Source organism: Mustela putorius, unplaced genomic scaffold, assembly GCF_011764305.1.
Source record: "Mustela putorius furo isolate JIRA1106 unplaced genomic scaffold, ASM1176430v1.1 tig00003898_pilon_pilon_pilon, whole genome shotgun sequence".
Taxonomy (NCBI): Eukaryota; Metazoa; Chordata; class Mammalia; order Carnivora; family Mustelidae; genus Mustela; species Mustela putorius.
In genome coordinates, this window is record NW_025422047.1 from 10368035 (window position 1) to 10394048 (window position 26014).

The 26014-nt window shown below is 39.7% G+C and overlaps 1 protein-coding gene across 1 annotated transcript; it reads left to right on the forward strand.

Annotated features, from left to right (window-relative positions):
- The first annotated feature begins 24 nt into the window (after window positions 1-24).
- On the forward strand, window positions 25-25031 carry PDIA3 (protein disulfide isomerase family A member 3). Its single transcript, XM_004751272.2, has 13 exons — window positions 25-343; window positions 5216-5294; window positions 7496-7613; window positions 13021-13128; window positions 14686-14815; window positions 19421-19537; window positions 19848-19973; window positions 20958-21140; window positions 21922-22030; window positions 22621-22749; window positions 23292-23371; window positions 24329-24386; window positions 24591-25031. The coding sequence occupies exons 1-13, from the start codon at window positions 177-179 to the stop codon at window positions 24702-24704; spliced, it is 1518 nt and encodes a 505-aa protein (XP_004751329.1). The 5' UTR covers window positions 25-176; the 3' UTR covers window positions 24705-25031.
- Window positions 25032-26014: the final 983 nt, after the last annotated feature.

Below are 26014 nucleotides of genomic sequence, written 5' to 3' on the forward strand. Positions count from 1 at the left end.
CAATCGGCGGCTGCCACACTGCGGCCGGAGCCCGGCTGGGGGGTTGGGACCTCCGGCTGCAGGTCCGCCTGGGCCAGACGCGCGAGCGCAGGCACAGGGTCCGTGGTCGCGGCCGGCCTTCGCAGTCCCCGCCGAGCCCCGACCCTCCCGGCCGCCCCTAACCTCACCTCGTAGCCATGCGCCCCCGCTGCCGAGCGCTGTTCCCCGGCGTGGCGCTGCTTTTCGCCGCGGCCGGTCTCGCTTCTGCCTCCGACGTGCTGGAACTCACTGACGACAACTTCGAGAGTCGCATCTCCGACACGGGCTCTGCGGGCCTCATGCTCGTCGAGTTCTTCGCCCCTTGGTGAGGCCACTCAGCCGGGGCGAGGGAGGGAGGGCGGGAGGCCCGGGCCGGGGGCGAAGGCGCGGGAACCGTTGGGCCTGCGCAGCGCCAGCGCCCTCCACCATTTCAGCAGGCCCGGCTGCAGCCGGCAGATTTCCCACCCCCGGGGAGCCGAGCTGCCTGGCCGAGAGCGGACAAGTCGGGACTGCCTGGGAACGAGATCCGGGAAGAAAACCCCAAGGCCCTGCTCACGCAGGGCCACATCTTTACCTCGTTGCTTTTGCGGCACTTCCTATTTGCAAAGGGTTTAACCACCCCCTACCCGGCTTAGATTGGTATCTTTTTCCTGGCTGAGTCAGTGTTAATGCTCTCCATCTTCCGAACGGTGTCTTTACAGTTTCTGGCTGAGTCAATGTTTAATACTCTCCATCCTGCAAACGAGGCGTCCCAAGGCCTTATATCAGAAGCGAATGTTTCGCCAGATGCAGAGGCCTTGGGCCCCCAGAGTACTTCCTTTCTATTTGCCCCACGCCCCGCAGCCATTGGTTTCTAGCCAAGGTCACTCAGTGGCTGCAGAATGGTAGTAATTGCTTTCTTGAGGCCGACAATTATTTTGTCCCATCGCGTGGTGCACACTTTCTCCATTAAGCTGATCACATTTCAGCACCAACAGAATCCCTTCAGAAAGAGTGGGTGAAAACCGTAATGCCGTCAGAAATCTGTCTCAAGTGTCGGTTTTAATTAGGATTTCTGAAAAATGTCCAGAAAGATTCCAGTGAGAAAGTAACCATTATGGGGAGAAATAGTTAGCTTCATTATGGCTTAAATGCTATAATCGCTGAACAGGTGTGTGAATTCTTTAGGATACAGCTAACTCAAAAAGTTGGGGGTGGGGGCGTGAGAGCAAATAGGATTTCTGACTCAGTAGACCTGATTTTTTTTTTTTTTTTTAAAGCCCCTAATCTTTACCACAGAGAGCCGTGATTATTTTCAGGCCTGGGATGGCTCAATGTATTCATGCTGATTACAGTACTTAATTTTTTAACTCTTGGTGCAATACCTTTAATGAAAAACGGTTTGAATTTAAAAGTATCAGTAAAAGTTGGTGTATAACTTTTACTTGCTTCTAACTCTGTCTTCACTCAACAAGGGTTCAGCAGATTTGCTGGGGGTAATACTAGAAGTCTGGTGATGAAGACCACCTGAACCGGAAAGATGTGTTAGGGGCAAGAGATTTTGTTTTCAGCTTGTGATGGATTTTACCAGCAGGGCATTCCTGTGGGCAGCTGGTAGTATTGATTACACATCATAGGTGGTCTTTCGTTATGTATCTTCAGAAGTCACATTCCATCTTAGAAGCAACTTCCCAATCATATAACCTCACTGTTAACTTTGAAGGGGTGTAACTGTACTTAGAGTGTCTGGATGGGGTTGTATCAAAACTGGGTGGTGCTTTTGTGACTATAGGGGTCAACATAAAGTCAGTCCCTGGAGACTAATGGGCTAGACTATTAGTTTGGAGCAGTGTCCCCCCCCCCATTAAAGGTATTCTTTCCTGCTTTAAATTGTTGCATGTGCTTCCCTAAAAACTGCATATCCCATCATGCACTGAACTCCCCCCAAAATTGGGTGGATCCCTGCTGTGGTGTCTGCTTTTAATTGGTCTAGAAGGTAAGGTAATCCTCCACAATGCCAGCAAGCTGGATGGGTTTTCTGAGTGACTAATTTGGAATCAAGGAAGTCTCCTGTTAATAATGTCCTGATTTCTTTACATTTAACTATTTTTATTAATACTAAAGCTAGAAATGTTTTCTGACTGCTGTAATCCTTTGTACAGAACTAGCTCACAAGTTAGATAGGAACAGTTAAAGAATCCCATTGAAAGTAAAATTGTCCTATTTTAAGCAAGTTTTTTATCTCATTTATTTTGGTATTTTTTGCACTTTTGGTTTACAGTGAAAGTGAAAGATTTTTTTGCATTTGACTTTGTAAACTTATATTTCCATTATGGAGTTAATCATCTGTGTAATTTGTAAGAATGAGAGTATATGAATTTCTCTGGGGAAATAAATAGTACTACTTAAATGCGATAGTATCTGAAAATTTATTGATCAACATTAAGTTTTAAGTCCTCAACATCTACCTATGTTGTAGATTTGTGATCTACCCTCTAGGACAGTAGTATTAAATGATATTTGATATACAATGATATACAATGTTTCTGGAGTACATATTGAAAAACACTGTGGATAGTATAAAATGAAATACTTCTTTTTATACATGATGATTCCCTTTCTTGGAATTTCTATGTATCCTTCCACCCCAAATTGATCTTTTCAATAAGATTTAGCTCCTTGGACAACTAACTGATTGCTTCCACCTCTCATTTGGGGCCTAATATTGTCTGTCACTCCTTCTAGACTGGTGTTTCTATAAAGAAAGGACTGTATCAGTTTTTCTGTCAGAGACATTTGTCACATGAAGTAATGATTGTTGGGATTCAGTATTACTGCTAGGTGCCATCCCTGAAGGTGATGGAATTGTTTATTTTAATACTATCTAGGACTGGGTAAAAGAAGTAGTGGTAAATCTTCATACTCCACCTGAGTTCCATTCCTGGTGAATTTGAAGAAGGCTCTCTCCTCTGGTCTCTCAGGAACTCGTTAAACAGCTTATTCCTTTGGGCATTTGATGCAGCAAATGCATCCATAAGGTCATCAAATGCCTAGGACAGTGGTTTTCAGATCCAGCCTTGATACTTGCACACATATGTCCCCTTATACCGCTGGTTCTCTCCGTGGGTATTTTTTATATGCATCTGGGTTGACACCCACTGGTCCAGTCTAATTATTTTATACTATTTTATTCTCTTTAAATGTTTTGAGGTGGTTGAGGTGAAACTATTCTTAAATCTGTTGCCTCAGGCTTCTTGAAAATTATATATTCAACAGAAATCTCTCTTTTTCTTTTTTATTCTCATTGCTGTCATTCTGGTCCAAGCTTTCATTATCTGCCATTATCTGCCATGTGAAATATATTATCTTCTAGGTGGCTGTTATTTTTATCCCCCTTCCAGTTATATATATTGCTGACTGATGTAGTCTTAATACACAGAACACATTATCTTTTAATAACAACAAACAGAGCCTTCCACAGTTCTCCGAGTATCATTTTCACTAGTAATTTTACCTTTGCGCGACTATTCCCCTTTATCTAAAATACGCCAGGATGGGTCCAGGCTGAAGCCTTAAATTTTTAAAGGCCCAGATCCAATTTTAACATTTTTTAACCTTTTTATTTTTAATCTTTGAGCCCTTATGTTCTCCACAGCCTGAAATTCTCAGATAAATTGGTTATTTTATTAAATCATTTAGGATCTGTGTTTTGTTGGAATACAAGTACATGAGTTTTTACTTTATTTTGCAATATAAAGGAATACAGAGGATATAATAAATAATACCATATTCCACATACATGTAAGATGCCATGGATTGTGAGGGGAATCCTTATTTCATGTCTCACAAAGAAGGAAGTCCGACCATTGAAACTATGACATGATTGCAGGGCACATGCCGATTTTAGATATGGTAAAATGTGCATCCATGAAATACAGTATAGGGAATACCATTTATTCACCACTTGGTCTAAAAATTAAAGCCAGTACAGTTGAAGCCTATTACATTCCTTCCCCATTCCTTCAGTTAAGCTTTCTAATGATTATTTTTGAATAGAACTCCTAAAGACCCTGAAGAATATAAGCTCTTATATAGTCCTTTGTTTTAAACAAGTTTTAGGGGCAAAATGTTTCCAAGTTATTTGTCCATCACTTAATAAAATAAATTTTGAGACTACTGGCTATGAAATTAAGTTTGTTCTATGTTTCTTTCTGTTTTTGCTATCTGGGAAGGTCACAGAACTACTTTACCTTCTCAAAGTAGTCCCTCTGCAACCCCATGGGTTTTAAAGAGATGACATAGCTGGTGCTAATTATACTTTGATAAGGAGGAGTGTCTCCCCATCCCCCCATTGCATATACAGTGTGCCTATGGGACTCTTAGTACTTCCCAGGCCAGGAGCAGGTATTTCTTTCTGATGACCCTCTGGGAAAATACTCTGACAATGTTTTATCCCCATCAGTTCTTACAACCAGAAGAACTGTGTAGCTGTAAAAGTAAGGCTTGCTGTCTTAAATACATCATTCTAATGCTGTGTTGAAACTCAGTTGGGAAGAAAAAAAGACTCCAATAGCTGCTAAATTATCTGTAGCAGATGAGTGCCTTTTGGGCCTCATTCTGCTGCCGTCTCAAACCAGGTTTTTAGACAAAGAGATTCCTAATGAAGGAGTGGAGAAAAAGTACCTGATAGTGATTTTTAAAGAGTTAATATCATACTTGGAACCTTATAAGGTTTCAGTCACTGTATTTTTAAGAATCATAGTGCTGGTTTCCTAAGGAAAAAAATGTGCTTTCTTTTGGGAAATACTGCCAGAAATGGGATTGCTGCTATCTTGCCCTCATTTTATCCTCATTAATTGGTCCAGAAGGCTTGACCCCTTTCTCTCTTTAATGTGGGGTTTAATTCTGACTATAGCATTCAAGGCTCATTTATACTTTTAATTGAGAAAGTATTTAATTGAGCAGTTTGCCTGCTCCGAGCTAAGCTAGTCCTGTAAAGTCAACTTCAGGTTAGGGATAGTACTTTTGCCCATGAGAGCTCTGGTTACTTTATCAGTAATGGCTGTTGTTCAGGTGATGTTTTTGCTTTTGGAAGCAGTTAACTAGTTCAAAAGTAACATTATAGTTTGAGGTTCATCCTAGAGAAACACAGTTAACAATCTTGAAAGATTAAAATGAGAATTTGGCCCTTTTTTTTTTTCTTAATGTATTTATATAGGTGTGGACACTGCAAGAGGCTTGCCCCTGAGTATGAAGCAGCAGCAACCAGATTAAAAGGAATAGTCCCATTAGCAAAGGTGAGTCTAGGCAGATTCTTCATTAAAGAAAATGGGGTATTTTCTGTATGATCTCACAGATGAACACATGCAAAGGGGGAAAAGGAAAGAAAGGAGAGAGGGAAACAAGTCATAAGCGACTTTCGAGGGTAGAGAACAAACTGAGGATCGATGGAGGGAGGTGGGTGCGGGATGGGCCAGATGGGGGATGGGCATTAAGGAGGGCACTTGTGAGGAGCACTGGGTGTTGTATGTAAGTGATGAATCCTTGACTTCTTCCGAAACCAATTTTTTTTTTTTAAGATTTTATATATTTATTTGTCAGAGATCACAAGTAGGCAGAATGGCAGGCAGAAAGAGAGAGAGGAGGAAACAGGCTCCCTGCCGAGCAGAGAGCCTGATGTGGGACTCGATTCCAGGACCCTGAGATCATGACCTGAGCTGAAGGCAGAGGCTTAACCCACTGAGCCACCCAGGTGCCCCCGAAACCAATTTTTTAAAAAGATTTTATTTTAGAGAGCATGTGCCTGAGTTGGGGGAGGGGCAGAGGGAGAAGGAGAGAATCTCAAGCAGACTTCACTAAGCACTAAGCTGGGAGCCTGACGCAAGCCTGGATACCAAGCTGGATCTCCCAACCCTGAGGATCATGACTTGAGCAAAGATCAGGAGTTGGACACCTTAACCGAGCCACCTAGGCACACCTCCAGTAACCAATATTGTACTGTATGTTAACTAACTAAATTTAAAAGGAGGGGGTATAAATAGTAGTTTGTGAAGTTTACATTCATTTTTCTCTACTCTTATGGTACATGAAGAGAATACTAGTTTCTGAGCAAATATACAATTGATGGTTTCTAAAGATTAAAAGTAGTGAAACTAAGGGAATTACTGGAATAAGAAAGAGGTAAAATATATGGTAAAAAAGAATTAAGGGCAAATATGGAAAGTATAGTCATCAAGGTCAGAGGAAAATTATTGAAGAAGTGAGTTCCCTAAACTACCTTAACGATATTCATAGTGATAGGAATAGGAAAATGACAGGTTGTTTTAAGTACGTAACTGGTCAACTATAATAAACTTGGTATTTGCTTTTACAATAGTAGTAATGCTTCTAGAATTCTGCCATTATTTTATAATAAATCCATAGTTACTACAGTATAAAAGCTCACATCTTGGAGCACCTGGGTGGCTCATTTGGTTAGGTGTCAGGCTCTTGATTTTGGCTTAGGGTCATGAGATTGTGCCCCACTTTGGGCTCTGTGCTGAGTGTGGAGCCTGCTTGAGATACTCTCCCTCTTGCGCTGCCCCTCCCCTCGCCCATGTGCTTGTGCCCTTCCTTTCTGTCTCTCTCAAATAGATAAATCTTTAAAAAAAAAAAGCTCACATCTTGGTCAGCCTCAGATAAATAGTTCATACATTTATAGGACTGTTTTTGGAAACTGCTTTTAATCCTGATGTTTCTATGGTGGATTACCTTGGGGGGAAAAAAGTTCAGTCCTGATTTAATTCCTGCCTTGTGTGGCTATAGCCTGTGTTACTATGGACACATTACTTCTCTACACCTCAACTGATGTTAAAGCATTGGGACCATATCTCCAAATCAGTGAAGAGGAAATGAAATAACATATGCAGGGTACGTGTAGTAGCACTGCCGACTTTAGAGTAAGTGGATAAATAGATAGGAATTGTTTTCCATATTGTTTTTCTTCTTCCTGACAGGTGTCTCTAGATCTACCTAGTTAGAGTTTAGCCCATAGTCAGACTGTCTCAGGGAGCGTATTCAAGTGCTGGTACTTTGCTAATAACTCTAGATGATTTGCCAAATCAAATTATACTCAATCCCACCTAAAGGATATGTATCTCCATCCATCCCCTTTATAGTAATCATTATCAGAGGGAAAAAGGTACTGTTAGTTATTTAAGTGATTTATTCTTCACATATTCTAAGGCAGAAAGAAGGTGGAAACTACTGTTTTAAATAATAGAGACTTTGAGGGAAGAATTTAAATAGTCATTTATGCATTTCGTAGGAGGTCCAGCAATGGTGATTGTGATATAACTAGCCCAACACCAGTCAACCTTTAAAATATATGTTCTATGGTATGTGTGCAAAGAATTGCTTGATCCTTTTATGATTTGAGCAGTCTTAATATTTTGGGAATATAGGAGGAACCTGCAACAAGCATCTGGATAACAGATGGTTCGTGTATTTTAATCTTTAGGTTGACTGTACTGCCAACACAAACACCTGTAATAAGTATGGAGTCAGTGGATATCCAACCCTGAAGATATTTAGAGATGGTGAAGAAGCTGGTGCTTATGATGGGCCCAGGACTGCCGGTAAGGATCCTGGATTACATTTTGGAAACTGAATTTGTTAAGTACTCTGTTTTTGTAATGGGAACATGACATTTTTCTATACAACATACTTGTAATCATAAAAATTTCTCATCTAACGGGTACCTAGGTAGCCCAGTCAGTTGGGCATCTGCCTTTGGCTCAGGTCATGATCCCAGAGTCCTGGGATCCAGCTCCACATTAGGCTCTCTGCTCATTGGAACATCTGCTTCTCCCTCTCCCTCTGCCTGCCTCTCCCCCTGCTTGTGCTCTCTTTGTCTCACTCTGTCAGATAAATAAAATCTTAAAAATCCTCATCTAAGAGGTCAATTTGGTATCTAACAAAAGACTTCTTTAAAACGGAGTATATAAATAATGTAGAAAATATTTGAACTTGAGTTATAAAGTCTACTGGCATTTTTTCATTTGACGTATTTACTGAGTACTTACTCTGTGACAGATATTCTAGATATACTAGGTGCTCTGTATTTCTTGATAAAACGGACAAGGTTCCTACTCTTCATGTGCTTACATTCTGGGAAATGAAGAGAAAACAACAATCAAGTTTAAAAGTATATATAGGTAACTACTTTATATCCCAAAACACATACACAACAGAAAATAACAAGTGTCTAGAAGGATGCAGAGAAATTAGAACCATTTGCACTATTGGTGTAAATGTAAAATGGTATTGCTGCTGTGGAAAACAGTATGGAAGTTCCTGAAAGTGAAAACAAACAAACAAACAAACAAACAAAAAATTGCTGGATGATCTAGCAATCCTCCTTCTGGGTATATACCCCAAAGAATTAAGAGCAGGGTCTCGAAGATAAATTTGTATGCCCATGTTTATTACAGCTGCATTATTTACAATAGCTAAAGGTAGAAGCAACCCAAGTGTCTGTCAGTGGATGACTGGCCATATAAAATGCACATATTATTAATTATATATAAACATATATATATACAGATACAGTGGAATATTCACTCTCAAAAAGGAGGTTCCGACATGTGGTACAACATGGATGAACCTTGAAGACATTATGCTAAACCAGTCACAAAAAAATAACATGACACTGATATGAGGTTCCTAGTGTAATAAAATGCACAGAGACAGAAAGTACAATGGTGATTCCCTGGGCCTACGGGATAGAGAAAATGGACAGTTTTTTAATGTGTAGAGTTTCAGTTTTGTGAGATGAAAACAGTCCTGGAGAATGGCTGTGCAACGGTGTGAATGTACTTAAAGCCACAGTACTGTATACTTAAAAATAGGATAATAAATGTTATGTATATGTTATCACAGTATAAAAGTATTTAATTTGGGGGCGCCTGGGTGGCTCAGTGGGTTAAGCTTCTGCCTTCCGCTCGGGTCATGTGGGATCGAGCCCCACATCGGCCTCTCTGCTCAGCGGGGAGCCTGCTTCCTCCTCTCTCTCTCTGCCTGCCTCTCTGCCTACTGTGATCTCTCTCTGTCTGTCAAATAAATAAATAAAATCTTTTAAATAAGAAAAAGTATTTAATTTGAATATGCAAGATATATTTAGTTAGTTGATAAGAGCATTAAAGAAGAGAAATAAAACCGTATGTTGTGCTAGTGACTGGGTTTGGGAGTACCACATCATCAGTGTTATCAGGGCTGTCTATAACCTTTGAGCTGAGACCTGAATAATGGGAATGAGCTAGCCTTGAGAAGATCTGGGCTAGAGCCTTCCACACAGAGGGAAAAGCTCTAAGGTGTACAAAAAGGCCTTAAGTTATAACTGAGCTGATGAGTACAAGGGACAGAAAGACCATGTGGTGGCAGTATAACTAGCATGGGTGCTAGATGAAGCTTTTTATTTATTTATTTATCTATCTATCTATTTATTTATTTTTAGACTTTTTTTTTTTTTAAATTTATGTGGAGTGGAGGGAGATAGCTGAAGCTATTTATTTATTTATTTATCTTCAGATTTTTTAGATTTATGTGGAGTGGAGGAAGATAGCATAACCAGGGGAGCAGCAGAGGGAGAAGCAGGCTCCCCATTGAGCAGGAAGTCTAATGTGGGGCTGGAGCTCAGGATGCTGGGGTCATGAGCTGAGCTGAAGGCAGATGTTCATTTGTTTGTTTGTTTTAAGATTTTACTTAGGCATTTGCTAGAGACTGTGAGCAAGGGTTGGGCGGAGAGGCAGAGAGGGAAGAGGACTCCCATGATAAGCAGGGAGCCCGATGGGAGGCTCCATCCCAGGACCCCAGGATCATGCCCTGAGCTTAACTGACTGAGCCACCCAGGCTGGATCCTCTAGAGCCTATAATTGATGAGAAAAAATATTTTAGACAGTTTTGCTTTGAGTCTTTCAAGTAATGACGTACATTTTATTTACCTTTTCATGATGGAAAGCTAAGAGAAAAGTTCAGTTGGGTATTTTCGGGAGATGGAATTTTTTTTAGTCTATGTGATTGTTACATACAAGCTCTGCATAACTTGGCTACTACCTAACTCTTGTATGGGCTTAGGATTGTTTCACCTTTGGACCTTTGTCCTTGTTGTATTCCCAGCCTGAAATGTTTTTCCCCTTTGTTTGCTTGGCTCGTTCCTTTTTGTCATTTGGATCATGGCTTGAATTTTACCTCCCAGAGGCTTTCACATGCCACCAGACCTAAAGTAGCCACCCAGCTTTTTCTTATCACATCATTTTCTTAATTCTCTACATAGAGCTGCTTATTAGTTGATTTTTAAATTATTTATTTGGGGATTTTTTTTTTAATTGTTTGGAGATTTACTTAAAATGTAAGCTCTAAGAAAGCAGAGACCTTGTTTACTTTATTTAGTACACCGTCTCCAGCACCCAGACTCTTCACATGTAGTAGATACTCAGTAACTCTTTTGTCGAATAGCAACATGAAAAAATAGTGGGTTAAGCCACTGCCTTGCTCAGGTCCATTGCTCTCTCTCAGCTCAGTCATTTAGCCAACACTTAAAATTTGATATGTATAAGCACAGAAAGAAAAAAAATTTTTTTTTCCTAACCGAGAAAGTTAATATTAATGAAGAGCCCCATGTTATTCAGATTTTATTTGTTCGATTTAGGATGGAATTAGCAGTTAGAATTACTCAAATGTTTTTCTGAACTTGAGCATGTCTTAACTAAATTATAGGTGAACCCAGTGAGACTGCTACTGGTCAGATAATGTCACTTGGCCTGTAACATAGGTTTCTTAAATTTAAGAATTTCTTAGTATCTGACAAGGAGGCCAAATGTTTGGCTACTTAGAACGCATAATTTTGTTCACGTAATTCTCTGCGAACTATGCTGTTTGCCCTCCTACTCAAATTGGTTGCTCTGTACTCCCTTTAAACCTCCCACAGGATTTTAAATGTTTAGGGAGAAAAGTAACACTTTCTGTTCATAGTCACAAATTAAAGTTCTCTGTAATTTGTATCATGACATAGTAATAATCCCCTTAGAGACTAAACAAATCATATTCAATTTCAATTAACCTGTTAATGCATCCCCTCCTATGTGAGGAATTGAGGAAAATATTTGAAAGGGAAAAAAGGGGGCGCCTGGGTGGCTCAGTGGTTTGGGCTGCTGCCTTCGGCTCGGGTCATGATCTCAGGGTCCTGGGATCGAGCCCCGCATCGGGCTCCCTGCTCCGCAGGAAGCCTGCTTCCCTCTCTCTCTCTCTTTCTCTCTCTCTGCCTGCCTCTCTGCCTACTTGTGATCTCTGTCAAATAAATAAATAAAATCTTTAAAAAAAAAAAAAAAAAAAGATTTGAAAGGGAAAAAAGTCCATGACTGGAGAGAGAAGGAAGAAACATGAGAAAAAATGCAGAATAGGCTAATCATGTTGAAAGAGTTAAATAGTACTCTGTTTCAGCCAGTAACAAATCAGTAGAATACTTAGATGAGAAAGGGGGTGCAAGAGGTAGAATATTATGGAGTAGGAGCATTGCCTTTGTCTGGCGTGTGGGCATTTTGAGCCTATAAATAGTTTTAGTGGACCCCAGAAGTAGCTTAATGGTCTGTCAACTAGGCTTAAGGGGTAAGATGATTTTTTGTGTTTTCTAAATTGTTTTACTTATCTAGCCCATTTCACCTCAGTAGGAAAATGTGATGTAGGTGGATCCTATACATGGCATAATTTGACCTATATATAGTTAAACCGTTGTACTAGCTAGCCAACTCTGTGCAATTTCTGCCTTTAAAATGTAAGGCTACAAGTGACTCTGTGCTACTTGAGAATACAGGATTTGTTTGCTTAATTTATTGGTAAAGTGGATGTTTCTCAGACTTAACGTACTAATAAGTATTATTCTAGAGCTAGGTATATATCACTGAGCAAAAGAGACAAAAATCCTTAAGCCTTTTGATTTTACTTTGTCGTGGGAATAGATAGATGAAAATAATGAGGACAGAGAATTAAAGTGCTATAGAGAAAAGTAAAGCCGGGGAAGGGAATTCAGGAGCATTGGAGGTGAGTAAGTTTTAGTTTACAGTACGATGGTAGGGAGAACTTTCGTTGAGAAGATGGCATTTGAGTAAAGACTTAAGGAGGGCTCCCTGCTCAGCCAGGAGTCTACTTCTCCCTCTCTCTCTGCCCCTCCTCCCACTTGTGTGCATTCTCTCTCTTCTCTCTCAAATAATAGAAATGTTTAAAATTAAAAAACAAAACAAAACTGAAAAAACTAAAGGAGGTGAGGAAGGGAGCCAGGAGGATATCTGGGGAAAGAGTGTTCTAGGCAGAGAGAATAACATGAAAAGAGGAATTATTAATTTGTACTGTTATAAACACTTTAATAGATCCCTGGTAGGGGTATAAATAAGTATTCTCTTTGGAGAGGTAGTTTGACGATTATAAATGCATGTATTCTTCAAGCCAGTGAATCTACTTCTAGGAATTTACCCTACACAGATCTACTCAATCATGTGCAAAATGACATTAGTACAAGGTTGTTTATTGCAGAACTATAACAGCAAGAAATTAGAAACAAATGTCCATCATATGTGTCTGGTTGAATAAATTATGGTACATCCATACAGTGAAACACTATGCAGGTGTAAAAAATGCTGGGGTGTAGCTCTTCATGTACACTGGTGTAAATTATCTCCAAACTATATTAAATGACAAAAAATACAGAATAGCATAGGTGTATGCTGCCATTTGGAGAGAAGAGAAAGAAAATAAAAATGTAATTGCTTGTTTATGCATGGTGTGTCTGTTTTAAAGATTATATTTTTAAATACTCTCCACACCCAACATGGGGCTCCAACTTAGAACCCTGAGATCAAGAGTCACATGCTCCACTGATTGAGCTAGCCAGATGCCTCCCTTTCAAATCTTTGCGTTTTGAATTATGTGAATGATTGCCTTCTCAAAATTTAGAAATTTTTGTTGCTATGATCTTTCATCTTATCTTTTAAGATGGAATTGTCAGCCACCTGAAGAAGCAGGCGGGACCAGCTTCAGTTCCTCTCAGGACTGAGGAAGAATTTGAGAAGTTCATTAGTGAGAAAGATGCTTCTGTGGTGGGTAAGTAGCAAATATTTGATTATACAACAGTCATCAATTTGGTTTCAGAAACCTTCTGTATCTGAGTAAATAACAAAGTTAAACCAGTTTAGGAAACCTTGGGGGCAGTTGAAAAGACAACTCAGATTTAGGTCATCATTACTATAATGGGAAAAAAAATTGGTTTTATTGGAGTGGCTTTGTGTTCTTACAAATAAAGATGTGATTCTAGTTAAAGACCCAAAATAGAAATATCTTCAGCTTTTTCTATCACATCTCAAACTCAGAGATTTAAGATTGAAAGTAAGGTTTTAGGATAGGAGGATACTAGTAAATAATAAATAAACCTCTGTGTCTGCTGTTTTCACAGTAGTAGGGGATTTGGGTCTTGAGATCGAATTGGTAGGATTTGTGTACTTTGCTTTCTTGGGTGTTACGGTATCTCATTTTATCCTTAAAATAACTTGCACTTAAATACATTCAACATCTTGAGTGTTCTTTCTTTTGTTTTAAATGTAATGTATAGGGGCGCCTGGGTGGCCTCTGTCAGGTCATGATCCCATGGTCCTGGGATCGAGCAACAATATCGGGTTTTCTGCTCAGTGGGGAGCCTACTTCCTCCTCTCTTTCTGCCTGCTTCTCTGCCTACTTGTGATCTCTGTCAAATAAATAAAATCTTTTTTTTTTAAATGTCTATTTGACTTAAAAACTAAATTTAAACTTAAAATCTGTGTTTTTGCTTCTCTTAATCTCATAATTATAATAAAACTGACTTTCTAGCAGTAGAAGATGGTTTGTAATGTAAATTTGACTAAAAGCTACGTCTCATCGTCTGGATTTTACTGATTCTGTATATTTTCAATATGTATTGTGTATATTTTCAGACATTTAATAAACACTTAGGTTTCAGTCACTTTTCTAGACTCGAAGTTCTGACAAGTCAAAAAATACAGTGAAGTAATTGATGATTTATTTTAACATACTGTCTTATTTGATCTTTCTGACACCTAAAATAGTCCCTGAAACTCTTAAGAAGTTAAGCAGTTTGCCCAAATCTTTTTAATTGTGAAAAACTGGAAAAGCTGTAAACTCTAACAAATCCTCTCCCTTGGCTCCCTGGGACAAATTTTATTTTTTAAGGGTAGAGGGAAAATTCTCATCCAAAGTATTTTGTTGGATATTCTAGGTAGTCACAGCAAAGCAGACCCAGTCCTGTTGCTGGTCTCACTTTGCTTACCTGTGAATAGAGTGAAGGCTTTGAAAATAGAAGAATTTTATGGGATGCCCAGGTGGCTCAGTTGGTTAAACATCTGCCTTCGGCTCTGGTCATGACCCCAGGATCCTGGGATTGAGTCCTACATCTGGCTCCTTGCTTGGTGGGGAGTCTGCTTTTCCCTCTGCCTGCCACTCCCCCTGTTTGTGTTCTTTCTCTGACAAATAGATTTTTAAAAATCTTAAAAAAAAAAAGAATTTAGTATATGTGCTGCTGAAGTAAGCACAAAAAATAGAAGAATTTTGAAGTTTGATCATGTTTCAGCACTTTATGTTTCTTCCTTGTGTTTGACTTTTTTTTTAAAGGTTTTTTCAACGATTTATTCAGTGAAGCTCACTCTGAATTTCTAAAAGCAGCCAGCAACTTGAGGGATAACTACCGATTTGCACACACCAATGTGGAATCTCTGGTGAACAAATACGATGATGATGGAGAGTAAGTGACTCCCTTGTAAATTTCTGGACCAAGTACTAATTATATGAACTGGTGATTTTTATGCCTGTTTCTTCAAAAGATTTATTATAAGTGCTAGGAACTGTTGCTGCCTTTGAGATACATCTAGTAGGGGGAGACAGTGAATATATTTAAAAATGTAAGTGTTAAGTGAGCATTATAGGTGTTATAATAGAAATGTATGCAGGGTGTGCTGGAAGAACAGGGAGTGATTTTTTTTTTTTCCTTTGGGGTGGGGAGTGGTATCAGAAGAAACTTCATAGAGGAGGTGATTCTTGAGGTATGTCTTGAAAGATAAGTTTTTCCAGGCAGGTTATGGCAGTTGAGGTAAAAATTATTCCAGGGATGCCTGGGTGGCTCAGTGGGTTAAGCCTCTGCCTTCAGCTCAGGTCATGATCTCAGGGTCCTGGGATCGAGTCCCACATTGGGCTCTCTGCTCAGCAGGAATCTGCTTCCCCCTCTCTCTCTGCCTGCCAATTTGTGATCTCTCTCTCTCTTTCTGACAAATAAATAAATAAGTAAATCTCTTTAAAAAAAAAAAAATTATTCCAGGGGCGCCTGGGTGGCTCAGTGGGTTAAAGCCTCTGCCTTCAGCTCAGGTCACGATCCCAGGGTCCTGGGATTGAGCCTTACATCGGGCTCTCTCTGCTCAATGGGGAGCCTGCTTTCCCCTCTCTCTCTCTGCCTGCCTCTTTGCCTACTTGTGATCTATCTCTGTCAAATCAATAAATAAAATCCTAAAAATAAATTAAAAATTAAAAAAGAATTATTCAAGATAAGGGCACCTGGGTGGCTCAGTGGGTTAAGCATCTGGCATCTCAGCTCAGATCTTGGTATCAGGGTCATGAGTTCAATCCTCAAAACCATTATTCCTGGAATGCCTCGGTGACTCAGTTGGTTACATGTCTGTCTTGAACTCAGGTCATGATCCTAGGGTCCTGGAATCGAGTCTTGTATTGGGCTCCTTGCTCAGCAGGGAGCCTGCTTCTCCTCTGCCTGCCACTCTCCCTGCTTGAGCTCACTCACTCTCTCTGACAAATAAATAAAATCCTTTAAAAAAAAAAAAAGAAGAAGAAGAAGAAGGGAGGTCTGGGTGGCTCAGTTGTTAAGTGTCTGCCTTCGGCTCAGGTCACAATCCCAGAGTCCTGGGATCGAGCTCCGCATCAGGCTCCTTGCTCAGCAGGAAGCCTGCTTCTCCCTCTCCTAATCCGCCTGCTTGTGTTCCTTCTCTCACTGTGTGTCTCTCTGTCTAATAAATAAAATCTTAAAAGAAAAGAAAACATTATTCCAGGTAGAGCAGCAGAAGTGAAGGCCTGAAGATATGCAATGGCTTAGGAATGTTGAGATCTGTAGTACTACTGAGTATTGTTTATAAATGTGGTGATAGGGAAAGGTAAGCAGAGACCAAATTACAGAAGCTTTTAAGTGCATACAAAAGAATTTTGATTTTCTCTTTTAGTCATTTGAGAGTCATTGTTTGAGTGGGAGAGTAATGTGATTTTTGTGTTTCAGAAGAAAAGTTCTTGGTACCCATGTGATGATAGTTTGAAAGGGGAGGAATGACAAGGCAGTAAGAGTCCAAACCAGAAACTAAATGAAGGCAGCATTAGGGACATGAAGAAGGAGAGAGTATAAAAAAATGTAAAGAATAGAATTTGGTCTCTAGCCATGTGTAAAAAGAAGAAGCTCTAGAATGAATCTAGGTTTCTGTAACTTGGATGACTGGGCTAACAACAGTCATCATTAAGCTGGGAGAAAGATGAAAAGAAACAAATTCGAAGGGATTGATGATGAGTTCATTTTGGCCTAATGAATGAAAGTTTGTGAGATGTCCCGATGGTGAAGACCCAATAGGCAACTGGATAAATGAGGTTAGAGTTCAGGGAAAGTTCTAAACTAGAGATAAACATTTAAAGAATTGTTGAAACCATGAGACTAGATGAGATTACTTCAGGGTAAGCATATAAAGAAGAAAAGTGTGCCAAGGGCTAGTGTTACTGGTTTATATGTGCCATTTACTATTGATTCATTTGATTCTCTTAACTAGTGACACAGATCTGTTACTATTTTATAGAGGAGAAAGCACTCAAGAGGTTAAGTAATTTGCCTATCTTCACAGCTGGTAAGTGGCAGAACGAGGATTTGAAACTAGAAAGTCCCAGATGCAAAGTTGTAGGTCTGTCTTTTAAGACACACCAGGTCTGTAAACGGATGTGGAGCCACCTGTGGCTCATTAAGCACATTGCCTATCGGTCTGTTACCTTAGATATGTTGTTCATTGTGGCTGCCTTTAAAGTGGCCTATCAGCTTCTGATTAGAAGTTTTATTGAGGGACGCCTGGGTGGCTCAGTTGGTTGGACGACTGCCTTCGGCTCAGGTCATGATCCTGGAGTCCCGGGATCGAGTCCCGCATCGGACTCCCAGCTCCATGGGGAGTCTGCTTCTCTCTCTGACGTTCTCCTCATTCATGCTCTCTCTCACTGTCTCTCTCTCAAGTAAATAAATAAAATCTTAAAAAAAAAAAAAAAAAAAAAAGAAGTCTTATTGAGAAGACCTTACATGAAGGGTGTCTTAAAGTCATCATGTATAACATCATTAAAGGTTATATGAAACTGCTGGATTTCTATTTTTTGAGAATAACTGCTCTGAAGTTGGTAACTACACTAAAAAAAAAAACCCTGCAGTATTAGCCCTGGTCACATTTTTGCTTGCCCAGTGTGTTTGTATTAGGTTCCCTTAGCTATGTAGTTTCCCTATGTTCTTTTAAAGTGCCTGTGGTTTTGGGTTTTTTTTTTTTTTTCCAATTTTTTTAGGAGTGGGTGGGGGAGAGAGGAAAGGGAGAGAAAGAATTTTCAGCAGACTCCCTGGTGAGTGCAGAGCTGAATGTGGGGCTTGATTTCACGACCCTGAGATCATTACCTGAGGCAAAATTGAGTCAGACATGTAAGCCACCCAGATATCCCTAAAGTGCCTGTGTTTTAATTGACATAAATTTAGTGGTTAATAATGGATGAGTGAGAGAGTGATATAAGGACTTAAAGGGCTGAAGCTTAGAGAAGAACCGGGTGATAAAATTGTGTGGGTGGGAGGTACCTGGGTAGCTCAATTGATTGTCTGACTCTTGATTTCAACTCAGGTCATGATCCTCAGGGTCATGAGATCAAGCCCTCCGTCTGGTTCCATGGAACCTGGTTAAGATTCTCTGTCTTCTTCTCCCTCTGCCCCTCCTGCTGGTGCTCTGCCTCTAAATAAATAAATAAATTGTATGTGGCTGTGTGTTCAGTGTGGGGAGGAGGAATGAATGAAGGAAAACCTAGAGGTGAGATGCTAGTAGTTAGAATAGTGGTATTTTCTGAGAAAACTGGCACTTGATATAAACCCGTGAGTCAGAACCAAATTGGGGTTCAGTTTTAGCTGAACAAGTCTAGAAATTAAGGAATTTGCTTTAAGTATTCAGTGGAGTGAGGAGAGCTTGGCTTAGGTAGAGGGGCAAAATAGTACCAGCAAGAGAAAAATAGGTAAAGTCGGTTTGTTGGGATAAGAGAAGTGTAGAACAAAGGAATTTCTAATGAACTCAAGCTAAACATTATCTATAATTATATACCTCCCTATGGAATTTTATAGCTGGAAGAAATCTTTTAAGATATTTTCTCTGCTGAAGTAATTCTTCTACTATGTGGGAGAGTTGGATTTTCAAGGGGCATGCCAGGCAAGGTACCTTCCAATAAGAGTAAGCTCTACTTTATTGTACATCCTGGGTTTTGGGGGTAAGTTGGGTTCTGTTATTATTTTTAAAAGTTTGGAAAGTAGGGGCACCTAGGTGGCTCAGTGGGTTAAAGCCTCTGCCTTCGGCTCAGGTTATGATCCCCAGGGTCCTGGGATCAAGCTCCGCATTGTGCTCTCTGCTCACCGGTGAGCCTGCTTCCTCCTCTGTCTCTGCCTGCCTCTCTGCCCACTTGCGATGTCTATCAAATAAATAAATAAAATCTTTAAAAAAAAAAAAGTTTGGAAAGTAATCATCTACTCTAACCTCCTTAAATCCCCTTTTGTACTGAAGAAAAAGCTAAAGCCTGAGAGGATTCAATTGATACCTAGCACAAGGTCTTTAAAATTAATGGTGTTACAATTAGAATCAAGGTCTCCTGGGTGCCTGGGTGGCTCAATTGGTTAAGCGACTGCCTTCAGCTCAGGTTATGATCCTGGAGTCCCGGGATCTAGTCCTGCATCAGGATCCCTGCTCAGCAGGGTATCTGCTTCTCCCCCTGACCCTCTCTCCTCTCATGCTCTCCCTCTCTCTCATTCTGTCAAATAAATAAATAAATAAATCTTTAAAAAAAGAATCAAAGTCTCCTAACTTTCCAGTGTAAGGTTTATTAAACCTTCATATCCAATTATTGCACCTGAGATTAAGGTGATGTAGCACCTTGGCTTTGATGACGTTGTGTTGCCAAGTCTGTGTTCCCAGAAAAGAGTCCTTGTATGCTTAAATCATGACAGTAAAAGTGGCAGCAAGAGTAGTCTGAGATTTAAATAAAAGATGGAAGATCATTCTGCTGCTACCTACCTACTAGTAACTTTTTTTTTTAGGGGTATCACTTTGTTTCGTCCTTCACATTTAACCAACAAGTTTGAAGACAAGACTGTGGCATATATAGAACAGAAAATGACTAGTGGCAAGATTAAAAAATTTATCCAAGAAAACATGTGAGTACCTTTTTATATCTTGTTTGGGATTTCTTGGCTTCATTATAGTTTTCTTACCTCAGTTATTAAGCAGACCTATGTTTTGGATTAAATAGCCTTATTCAAAGGATTGAACAATAATAGTTGAAGTTTATATTAAAGCAGTAATGTGTGGACCCTAGGACTCTAGGACTCCCTAGAAGGTATATTGCTTAGTACTTATCCTTTATGTTGAAAGTTTCTTTACTTTGTTAAGTGCTGTTAGTTACTATGTGATAGTTCCATAACATAGTGAAACCTACCAGATTTGATAATGGATTATTTATTTCAGTTTTGGGATCTGCCCTCACATGACAGAAGACAATAAAGAGTTGATACAGGGCAAGGACTTACTTGTGGCTTACTATGATGTGGACTATGAAAAGAATGCTAAAGGCTCCAACTACTGGAGGAACAGGTAATAAGGATCATTTTTCTCCTTAGTAAATAGGTTTACCCAGTGTGTAAACAGTTTCTTCTAATTATCCTGTTACAGTGTATGATGTGAGGGCCAATAGGAATGGGAACAGTTGACTCCCAAAAATCATTTGAAGGGGCACCTGGGTGGTTCAGTGGGTTAAAGCCTCTGCCTTTGGCTCAAGTCATGATCTCAGGGTCATGGGATTGAGCCCTGCATCAGGCTCTCTGCTCAGCCTCGAGCCTCCTCTGCCACTCCCCCTCTCTCCACGCCTGCCTGTCTGCCTACTTTTGATCTGTCTGTCAAATAAATAAATAAAATCTTTTTTAAAAAGAAACAAAATTGAAGCTGTAAGGACAAGTAACAAACTATTTGCAAAATCTCTTGGACATATCTCCATAGGATAGGTGTTCCTTTGCTTTGTGACATAGCTGGTTCCTAACTTCCCAGTAAAAGATGGAAATGTGATCTGGACTCTAGATATTAAATATTCAAATATTAAGTGATTTAAAATATTACTAACTTTCATCAATTGATAATATCAAATATCAATTACTATAATGTCTAATATTTTAATGCTAATTAAACTATTTAACTTAATAACATATTAGTTTATTAATATTAAATAATAGTATTTAAAATATTGTGCCTATTTGCCCATTGAAACTTTTAGTGCATTGCATCCTTCTAAATTTTCTTTTCTGATCAGTCATTATGCCTATAATATTTTAGTTATATAAATTAGCAAGCTTCAGTGGGAATGGACTATTTGATTGGTACCACCAGTTTGGCAGTGACGTTCTATAAGACATTGGAGTGGACCACAATTCTGTGTCGGTGCCCAAGAATATAGTTCAGACTGATTCCAGAGGGCAGCATGGACTGTAAAATTTAGTCTTTGCTTTCTAGTATCTTGCTTCTTGATTTTAGAAGTGCTTTACCACTGGGGTATAAATCTTGGTATAAATATCTTGTTTCCCACAGAGTGATGATGGTAGCAAAGAAATTTCTAGATGCTGGAAACAAACTCAGCTTTGCTGTAGCTAGCCGCAAAACCTTTAGCCACGAACTTTCTGATTTTGGCTTGGAAAGCACTGCTGGAGAGATTCCTGTTGTTGCTATCAGAACTGCAAAAGGAGAGAAGTTTGTCATGCAAGAGGAGTTCTCGTGAGTTATAAGTTAATGTGGGTTTGGGATTTGATTCTGCAAAGACACTTAAAACCTTTTATACTACTAAGGATTTATAAAGAACATTAGAATGTGAGGATAGGTCTTCTAGCTAAGACCTACGATTGTCATTTTTCTCAGTTAATTATAGGTATTTAAGGATAACAATCCTCAATAAATTCTGAAAACTAACAAAAGGACAGCAGCTTGGGATACTTAGGTCATTTCTACCCTGCCGTTAGAAATAGTAGTTAGAGAGCATTGGACAGTCTGAGACTGATGTAATTTCAGACCAGTGCAGCCCCCTTCCATCCCTGTAGAATGTCTTTTCTTCTTGGAATACTACCCTGGCCTAAAGTAAACTCAGGGAATGGAAAGGTCTTAAAAACCCTAGAAAAGTATGACTTTTCACCTTCTGAGACATTGGGAGACCAAAACCAGAGAAAATCTTCCTTGTGAACAAATCAGTAAAACAGAATATTATAAATGCACGGTATTCTCTAGAGCAACAAAGGCCTGGTTCTTTTGCAGAAGTAAATTTCCAGAAGACCAGTGTTTCCTTCTCTGACCTTCCTAATCCACAAAGTACACACTAGAAATATAAGGAGGTGGTTTTTGTTCAGTCAGTAGATCTGCATATTGAGAGATAAGCTCCTGTTTTTAGCTTCCAGTTTCTAACATTGAAATTGAAGCTAGAATATGTAGAAACAATTCTAAGAAATTACTTTTCATCCTCTCAGTAGAAGATTAAGAAGGCCGACCCTTGTCTTTCTAATTGCAGGCGTGATGGCAAGGCTCTTGAAAGATTCCTGCAGGATTACTTTGATGGCAACTTGAAGAGATACCTGAAGTCTGAGCCCATCCCAGAGAGCAATGATGGGCCAGTAAAGGTGAGGTGTTCATAGCCTCATCAAGGCTCTAAGCAGCAGCCTGTCCTCACTTCCCCCTGTATGCTTAGTTTTATTGAGATAGAATAGACTCTCCTCATTTCCCCTCTTCCAAAAAATGCTGGGTTTAAATGAGACCTTGTTGGTCATCATGTTTTTGATTTTGTTTGTCCTCCCCTCCCTGTATCATAAAATAAGCATTGGCAGAGTTCACAATGTTCAGAAGGAGCAAAAGTATAAAATCTTAGAATTTTGGAAGGTATTTATATTAGAACTAAGTTACTCTTCGGGATAGAGCCAGCTAACCTCAAGGAATAGTTTCAGAATTGTTGCTTTGAGATTAGGGAAGGGTGGGTAGTGCTTACTTCCTGTGGCTTCCTGAACAAAGTTTGACAGGTGACAAACACGGGAATGAGTTAGAAAATGACCAGAACATCCTTAATGTAATCTGTAAACATGATTTGGGTTTCAATGACATATATTCAGTGACAGTACATCAAGTTTGAGAGGGTTTGGGTCCAGAAACAAATATAGCATGTGAATTTTATTCTTCACCTTGCCTTACCAACTAGAGAATCTTTGGTGTATTCCAGGTAGTGGTAGCGGAGAATTTTGATGAAATAGTGAATGATGAAAATAAAGATGTACTGATTGAATTTTATGCTCCTTGGTGTGGTCACTGTAAGAATCTGGAGCCTAAGTATAAAGAACTGGGAGAGAAGGTAAGTCTGAACCATATTCTGAAGATAAAATTTGAGTTAGGAAGTTGACACACATATTCAGCTTTGGCCAAATTGGTTATCCTAATGAACTCATTACCTAAGTACTGTTAGATTTCTTTTCAACTGTCTGCTATTTACTTTCTCCTGACTGCCCCCTAGTGTCTCTAGCCTGTACAGTGCTTCAGACACTTGTTCGGATCTTCCACTCCAAACACTCAAAACTAGATTATAGTTAAAGGTATTCAGGCTTCTGAATTTTGGTGATTTATTTGAATCCATTATGTTTCTCTTGACTTAGCCCTTGTACTTTCTTATTTAGGCCAGGTAATATTGAAGGTAGATGTAAATAGAGTCTTAATTTGGAGAAACCGAGAGAAAGGACACTGCAGAAAGCTAGATATAGTGTACAAGCCTCATTATTCCTACCTGAGCAGAACTTATTTGGGTGTTTAAAAATGAGGTTATTTTAAGCTCTGATTTGGCTAAGGGTCCCTCAGTCACCAAAAAATGAAAGTTTAAAGATCTAACCTTTTTATTAACAGCTCAGAAAAGACCCAAATATTATCATAGCCAAGATGGATGCCACAGCCAATGATGTGCCTTCTCCATATGAAGTCAGAGGGTAAGTAGATTAAATGCTAATAAAATTGTCTAGGCAATTGACAGGGAAAAAATAAGCTTATAAACTATTTATTGGGCATAGTTTATGGAGTGGATTCTTCATTGCAGTTGAGCACAGAACTGCTGATGCCTTCTTGGCTTGGGAGTTGTACTGCATGGGCCCACTTGACTGCCACAGATTTTGTGAGCTCTCCTATTACTGAGTTTTGATAGGATGTAACCTAGCCACTGATGGAGAATAGTATCTGGTCAGAAATTGAAATTGGGGCACCAGGGTGGCTTAGTTGGTTGAGCATCCAACTCTTGATTTCAGCTCAGGTCATGATCTCAGGGTTGTGAGATTGAGTCCTGCACAGGGCTCTGTGCTCAGCATTTGCTCCCCTGCCCCTTCCCTCATGCTGTCATGCTGTCATGCTCTCTCTGCTCTCAAATAAATAAATCTTTAAAAAGGAGAGAGAGAAATCATGAGAGGTTCCTGGGTGGCTCATTTGCTTAAGTGGCCACCTCTTTATTTCAGTTCAGGTCATGATCTCAGGGTTGTGAGATCAAGCCCTGGGTCAGCTCTGCTCTGGACATGGAAGCTGCTTAATATTCTTCTCTCCTTCTCCATCCCTGCTTGCACACATGCTCTCTCCAAAAAAAAAGAAGGGGGGGGCGCCTGGGTGACTCAGTCAGTTAAGTATTTGCCTTCGGCTTAGGTCATGATCCTAGGGTTCAGGGATCCAGCCCTGCATCCTGCTTCACGGGGAGCCTGCTTCTCCCTCTGACTATCCTTGCTGCTCCCCCTGCTTTTGCTCTCTCTCTGTGTCAGATAAATAAAATCTTTCAAAAAAAGAAAGAAAGAAAGAACAGAAATAGAAATCATGAGAAGTTATTCCTAGAAACAGTTTTTGGGGAAGTATATGTTGGAGTTATTCAAGCACCTGAATGAGTTAACACTTTTTTTTTTTAAACCCAGTTTTCCTACCATCTACTTCTCTCCAGCCAACAAGAAGCTAAATCCAAAGAAATATGAAGTAAGTGGGTTGTCTTATCTCCCCACAAATACACACATACACATACATATCCAGTTGAGTTTTATTTAACTGGAAACATTCAATTTCATGGTCAATATATGTGGTTGCTAATGTGCTTTTATAAAGTCAAAAGTCTTCCTATTGGGGAAAAAATCCAAAGTTCTTTAAAAGGTTAAATTTTCAGAGTGATCTTTCTGTTTTCAGGGTGGCCGTGAATTAAGTGATTTTATTAGCTATCTACAACGAGAGGCAACAAATCCCCCTGTAATTCAAGAAGAAAAAACTAAGAAGAAGAAGAAGGCACAGGAGGATCTCTAAAGCAGCAGCCAAAAATGCCACTTTGTAAAAGGACTCTTCCACCAGAGATGGGAAGACTGTTGGGGAGGACTGGGACCCATATGGGATTATTACTCTCAGGGCAGAGAGGACAGAATGGATATAATCTGAATCCCGTTAAATTTTCTCTAAACTGTTTCTTAGCTGCACTGTTTATGGAAATACCAGGACCAGTTGATGTTTGTGGTTTTGGGAAAAATTATTTGTGTTGGGGGGGAATGTTATGGGGGTGGGGGATTGAGTTGGGGGGTTATTTTCTAATTTTTTTTGTACATTTGGAGCAGTGACAATAAATGAGCCCCCTTTAAACTGTCTTTTTTCCAAGAGATGGGGAAACCAAGGTTTTCTAAATCAGCACTGTCCAGTAGAACTTTCTGCAATGTTAGGAAAATTCTATAATCTTCATTGCCTAATACATGTAGCTACTGGGCATTTGAAATATGGCTAAGAACACATAGTAATTTTCATTGATTATAATAGTCACACAGCTAATAGCTACCATCGGTCAATGCTACTGTAGACCCAACTAACTGGGTCCACAGTTATAACCTGTAAATCCTTTACAAATTTCATCACTTTCTATCCTTACATGTTAGGGCCCAGGCCTCTAGCCTGATGATGAGAGCAGGTGAGGGACCTTACTTGTTGGGCTCCATTTCCAGCCCTGCCCATACCCTAAGGATGGGTTACTATTTACCCTTGCCATGTAGCTGAGCATATTTATACTTCCCAAGGGCTAGTCTCTGCCCAAAAATGTCCCGGGAAGGGTGTGGCATCAGATCGGGGTTCCATCCAAGCTGTTTCAGGAATTGCTGACAGAGCTGGGTGCAGCTCTCTCCCCTAAAGCCCAGGGTGTGGCCCATTAACTTCCCTCTCCAGTGGAACTGGGAAAGACAGTATCATTCCCGGTTGTGAATGAAGCATCCACTTTTCTTCTGCAACAATGAGGAACAAAAAGGATAGGACTGGTGTGATCTTTTGTTCAAATGAATTTCCCTCTTTTTGTGGGGAAATCCAAATCCTGTCTGCAGTTTTCAGTACTGGTTAATTCCAGACAGGAGCCCTATTTGTAGGTGATCCTTAACTGCTATGATTTGAAAAAGAGAACTTTATTCTTATTGTAATCTCTAGCTGTCAATTATAAGATGGATTTGATAGAGCCCCAAAAGCAAAATATATATCTGGATCATCCTTAGTGCTTTGAAAAAGTAAAGATGCCTAACCAGAACCTTGAAGGTTTTAATTCACAAGACCTGGGCTGAGATCTGGAGATCTAATTTTTTAGAGTACCC

Bases quoted from the DNA above. Each gene is read 5' to 3' on its own strand.
- PDIA3 (XM_004751272.2), top strand. From the start codon at position 177: ATGCGCCCCCGCTGCCGAGCGCTGTTCCCCGGCGTGGCGCTGCTTTTC. The intron at 22,031-22,620 runs GTGAGGTGTTCA...GGTGTATTCCAG, and splicing joins GCAATGATGGGCCAGTAAAG to GTAGTGGTAGCGGAGAATTT. The intron at 23,372-24,328 runs GTAAGTAGATTA...TTTTAAACCCAG, and splicing joins TCTCCATATGAAGTCAGAGG to TTTTCCTACCATCTACTTCT.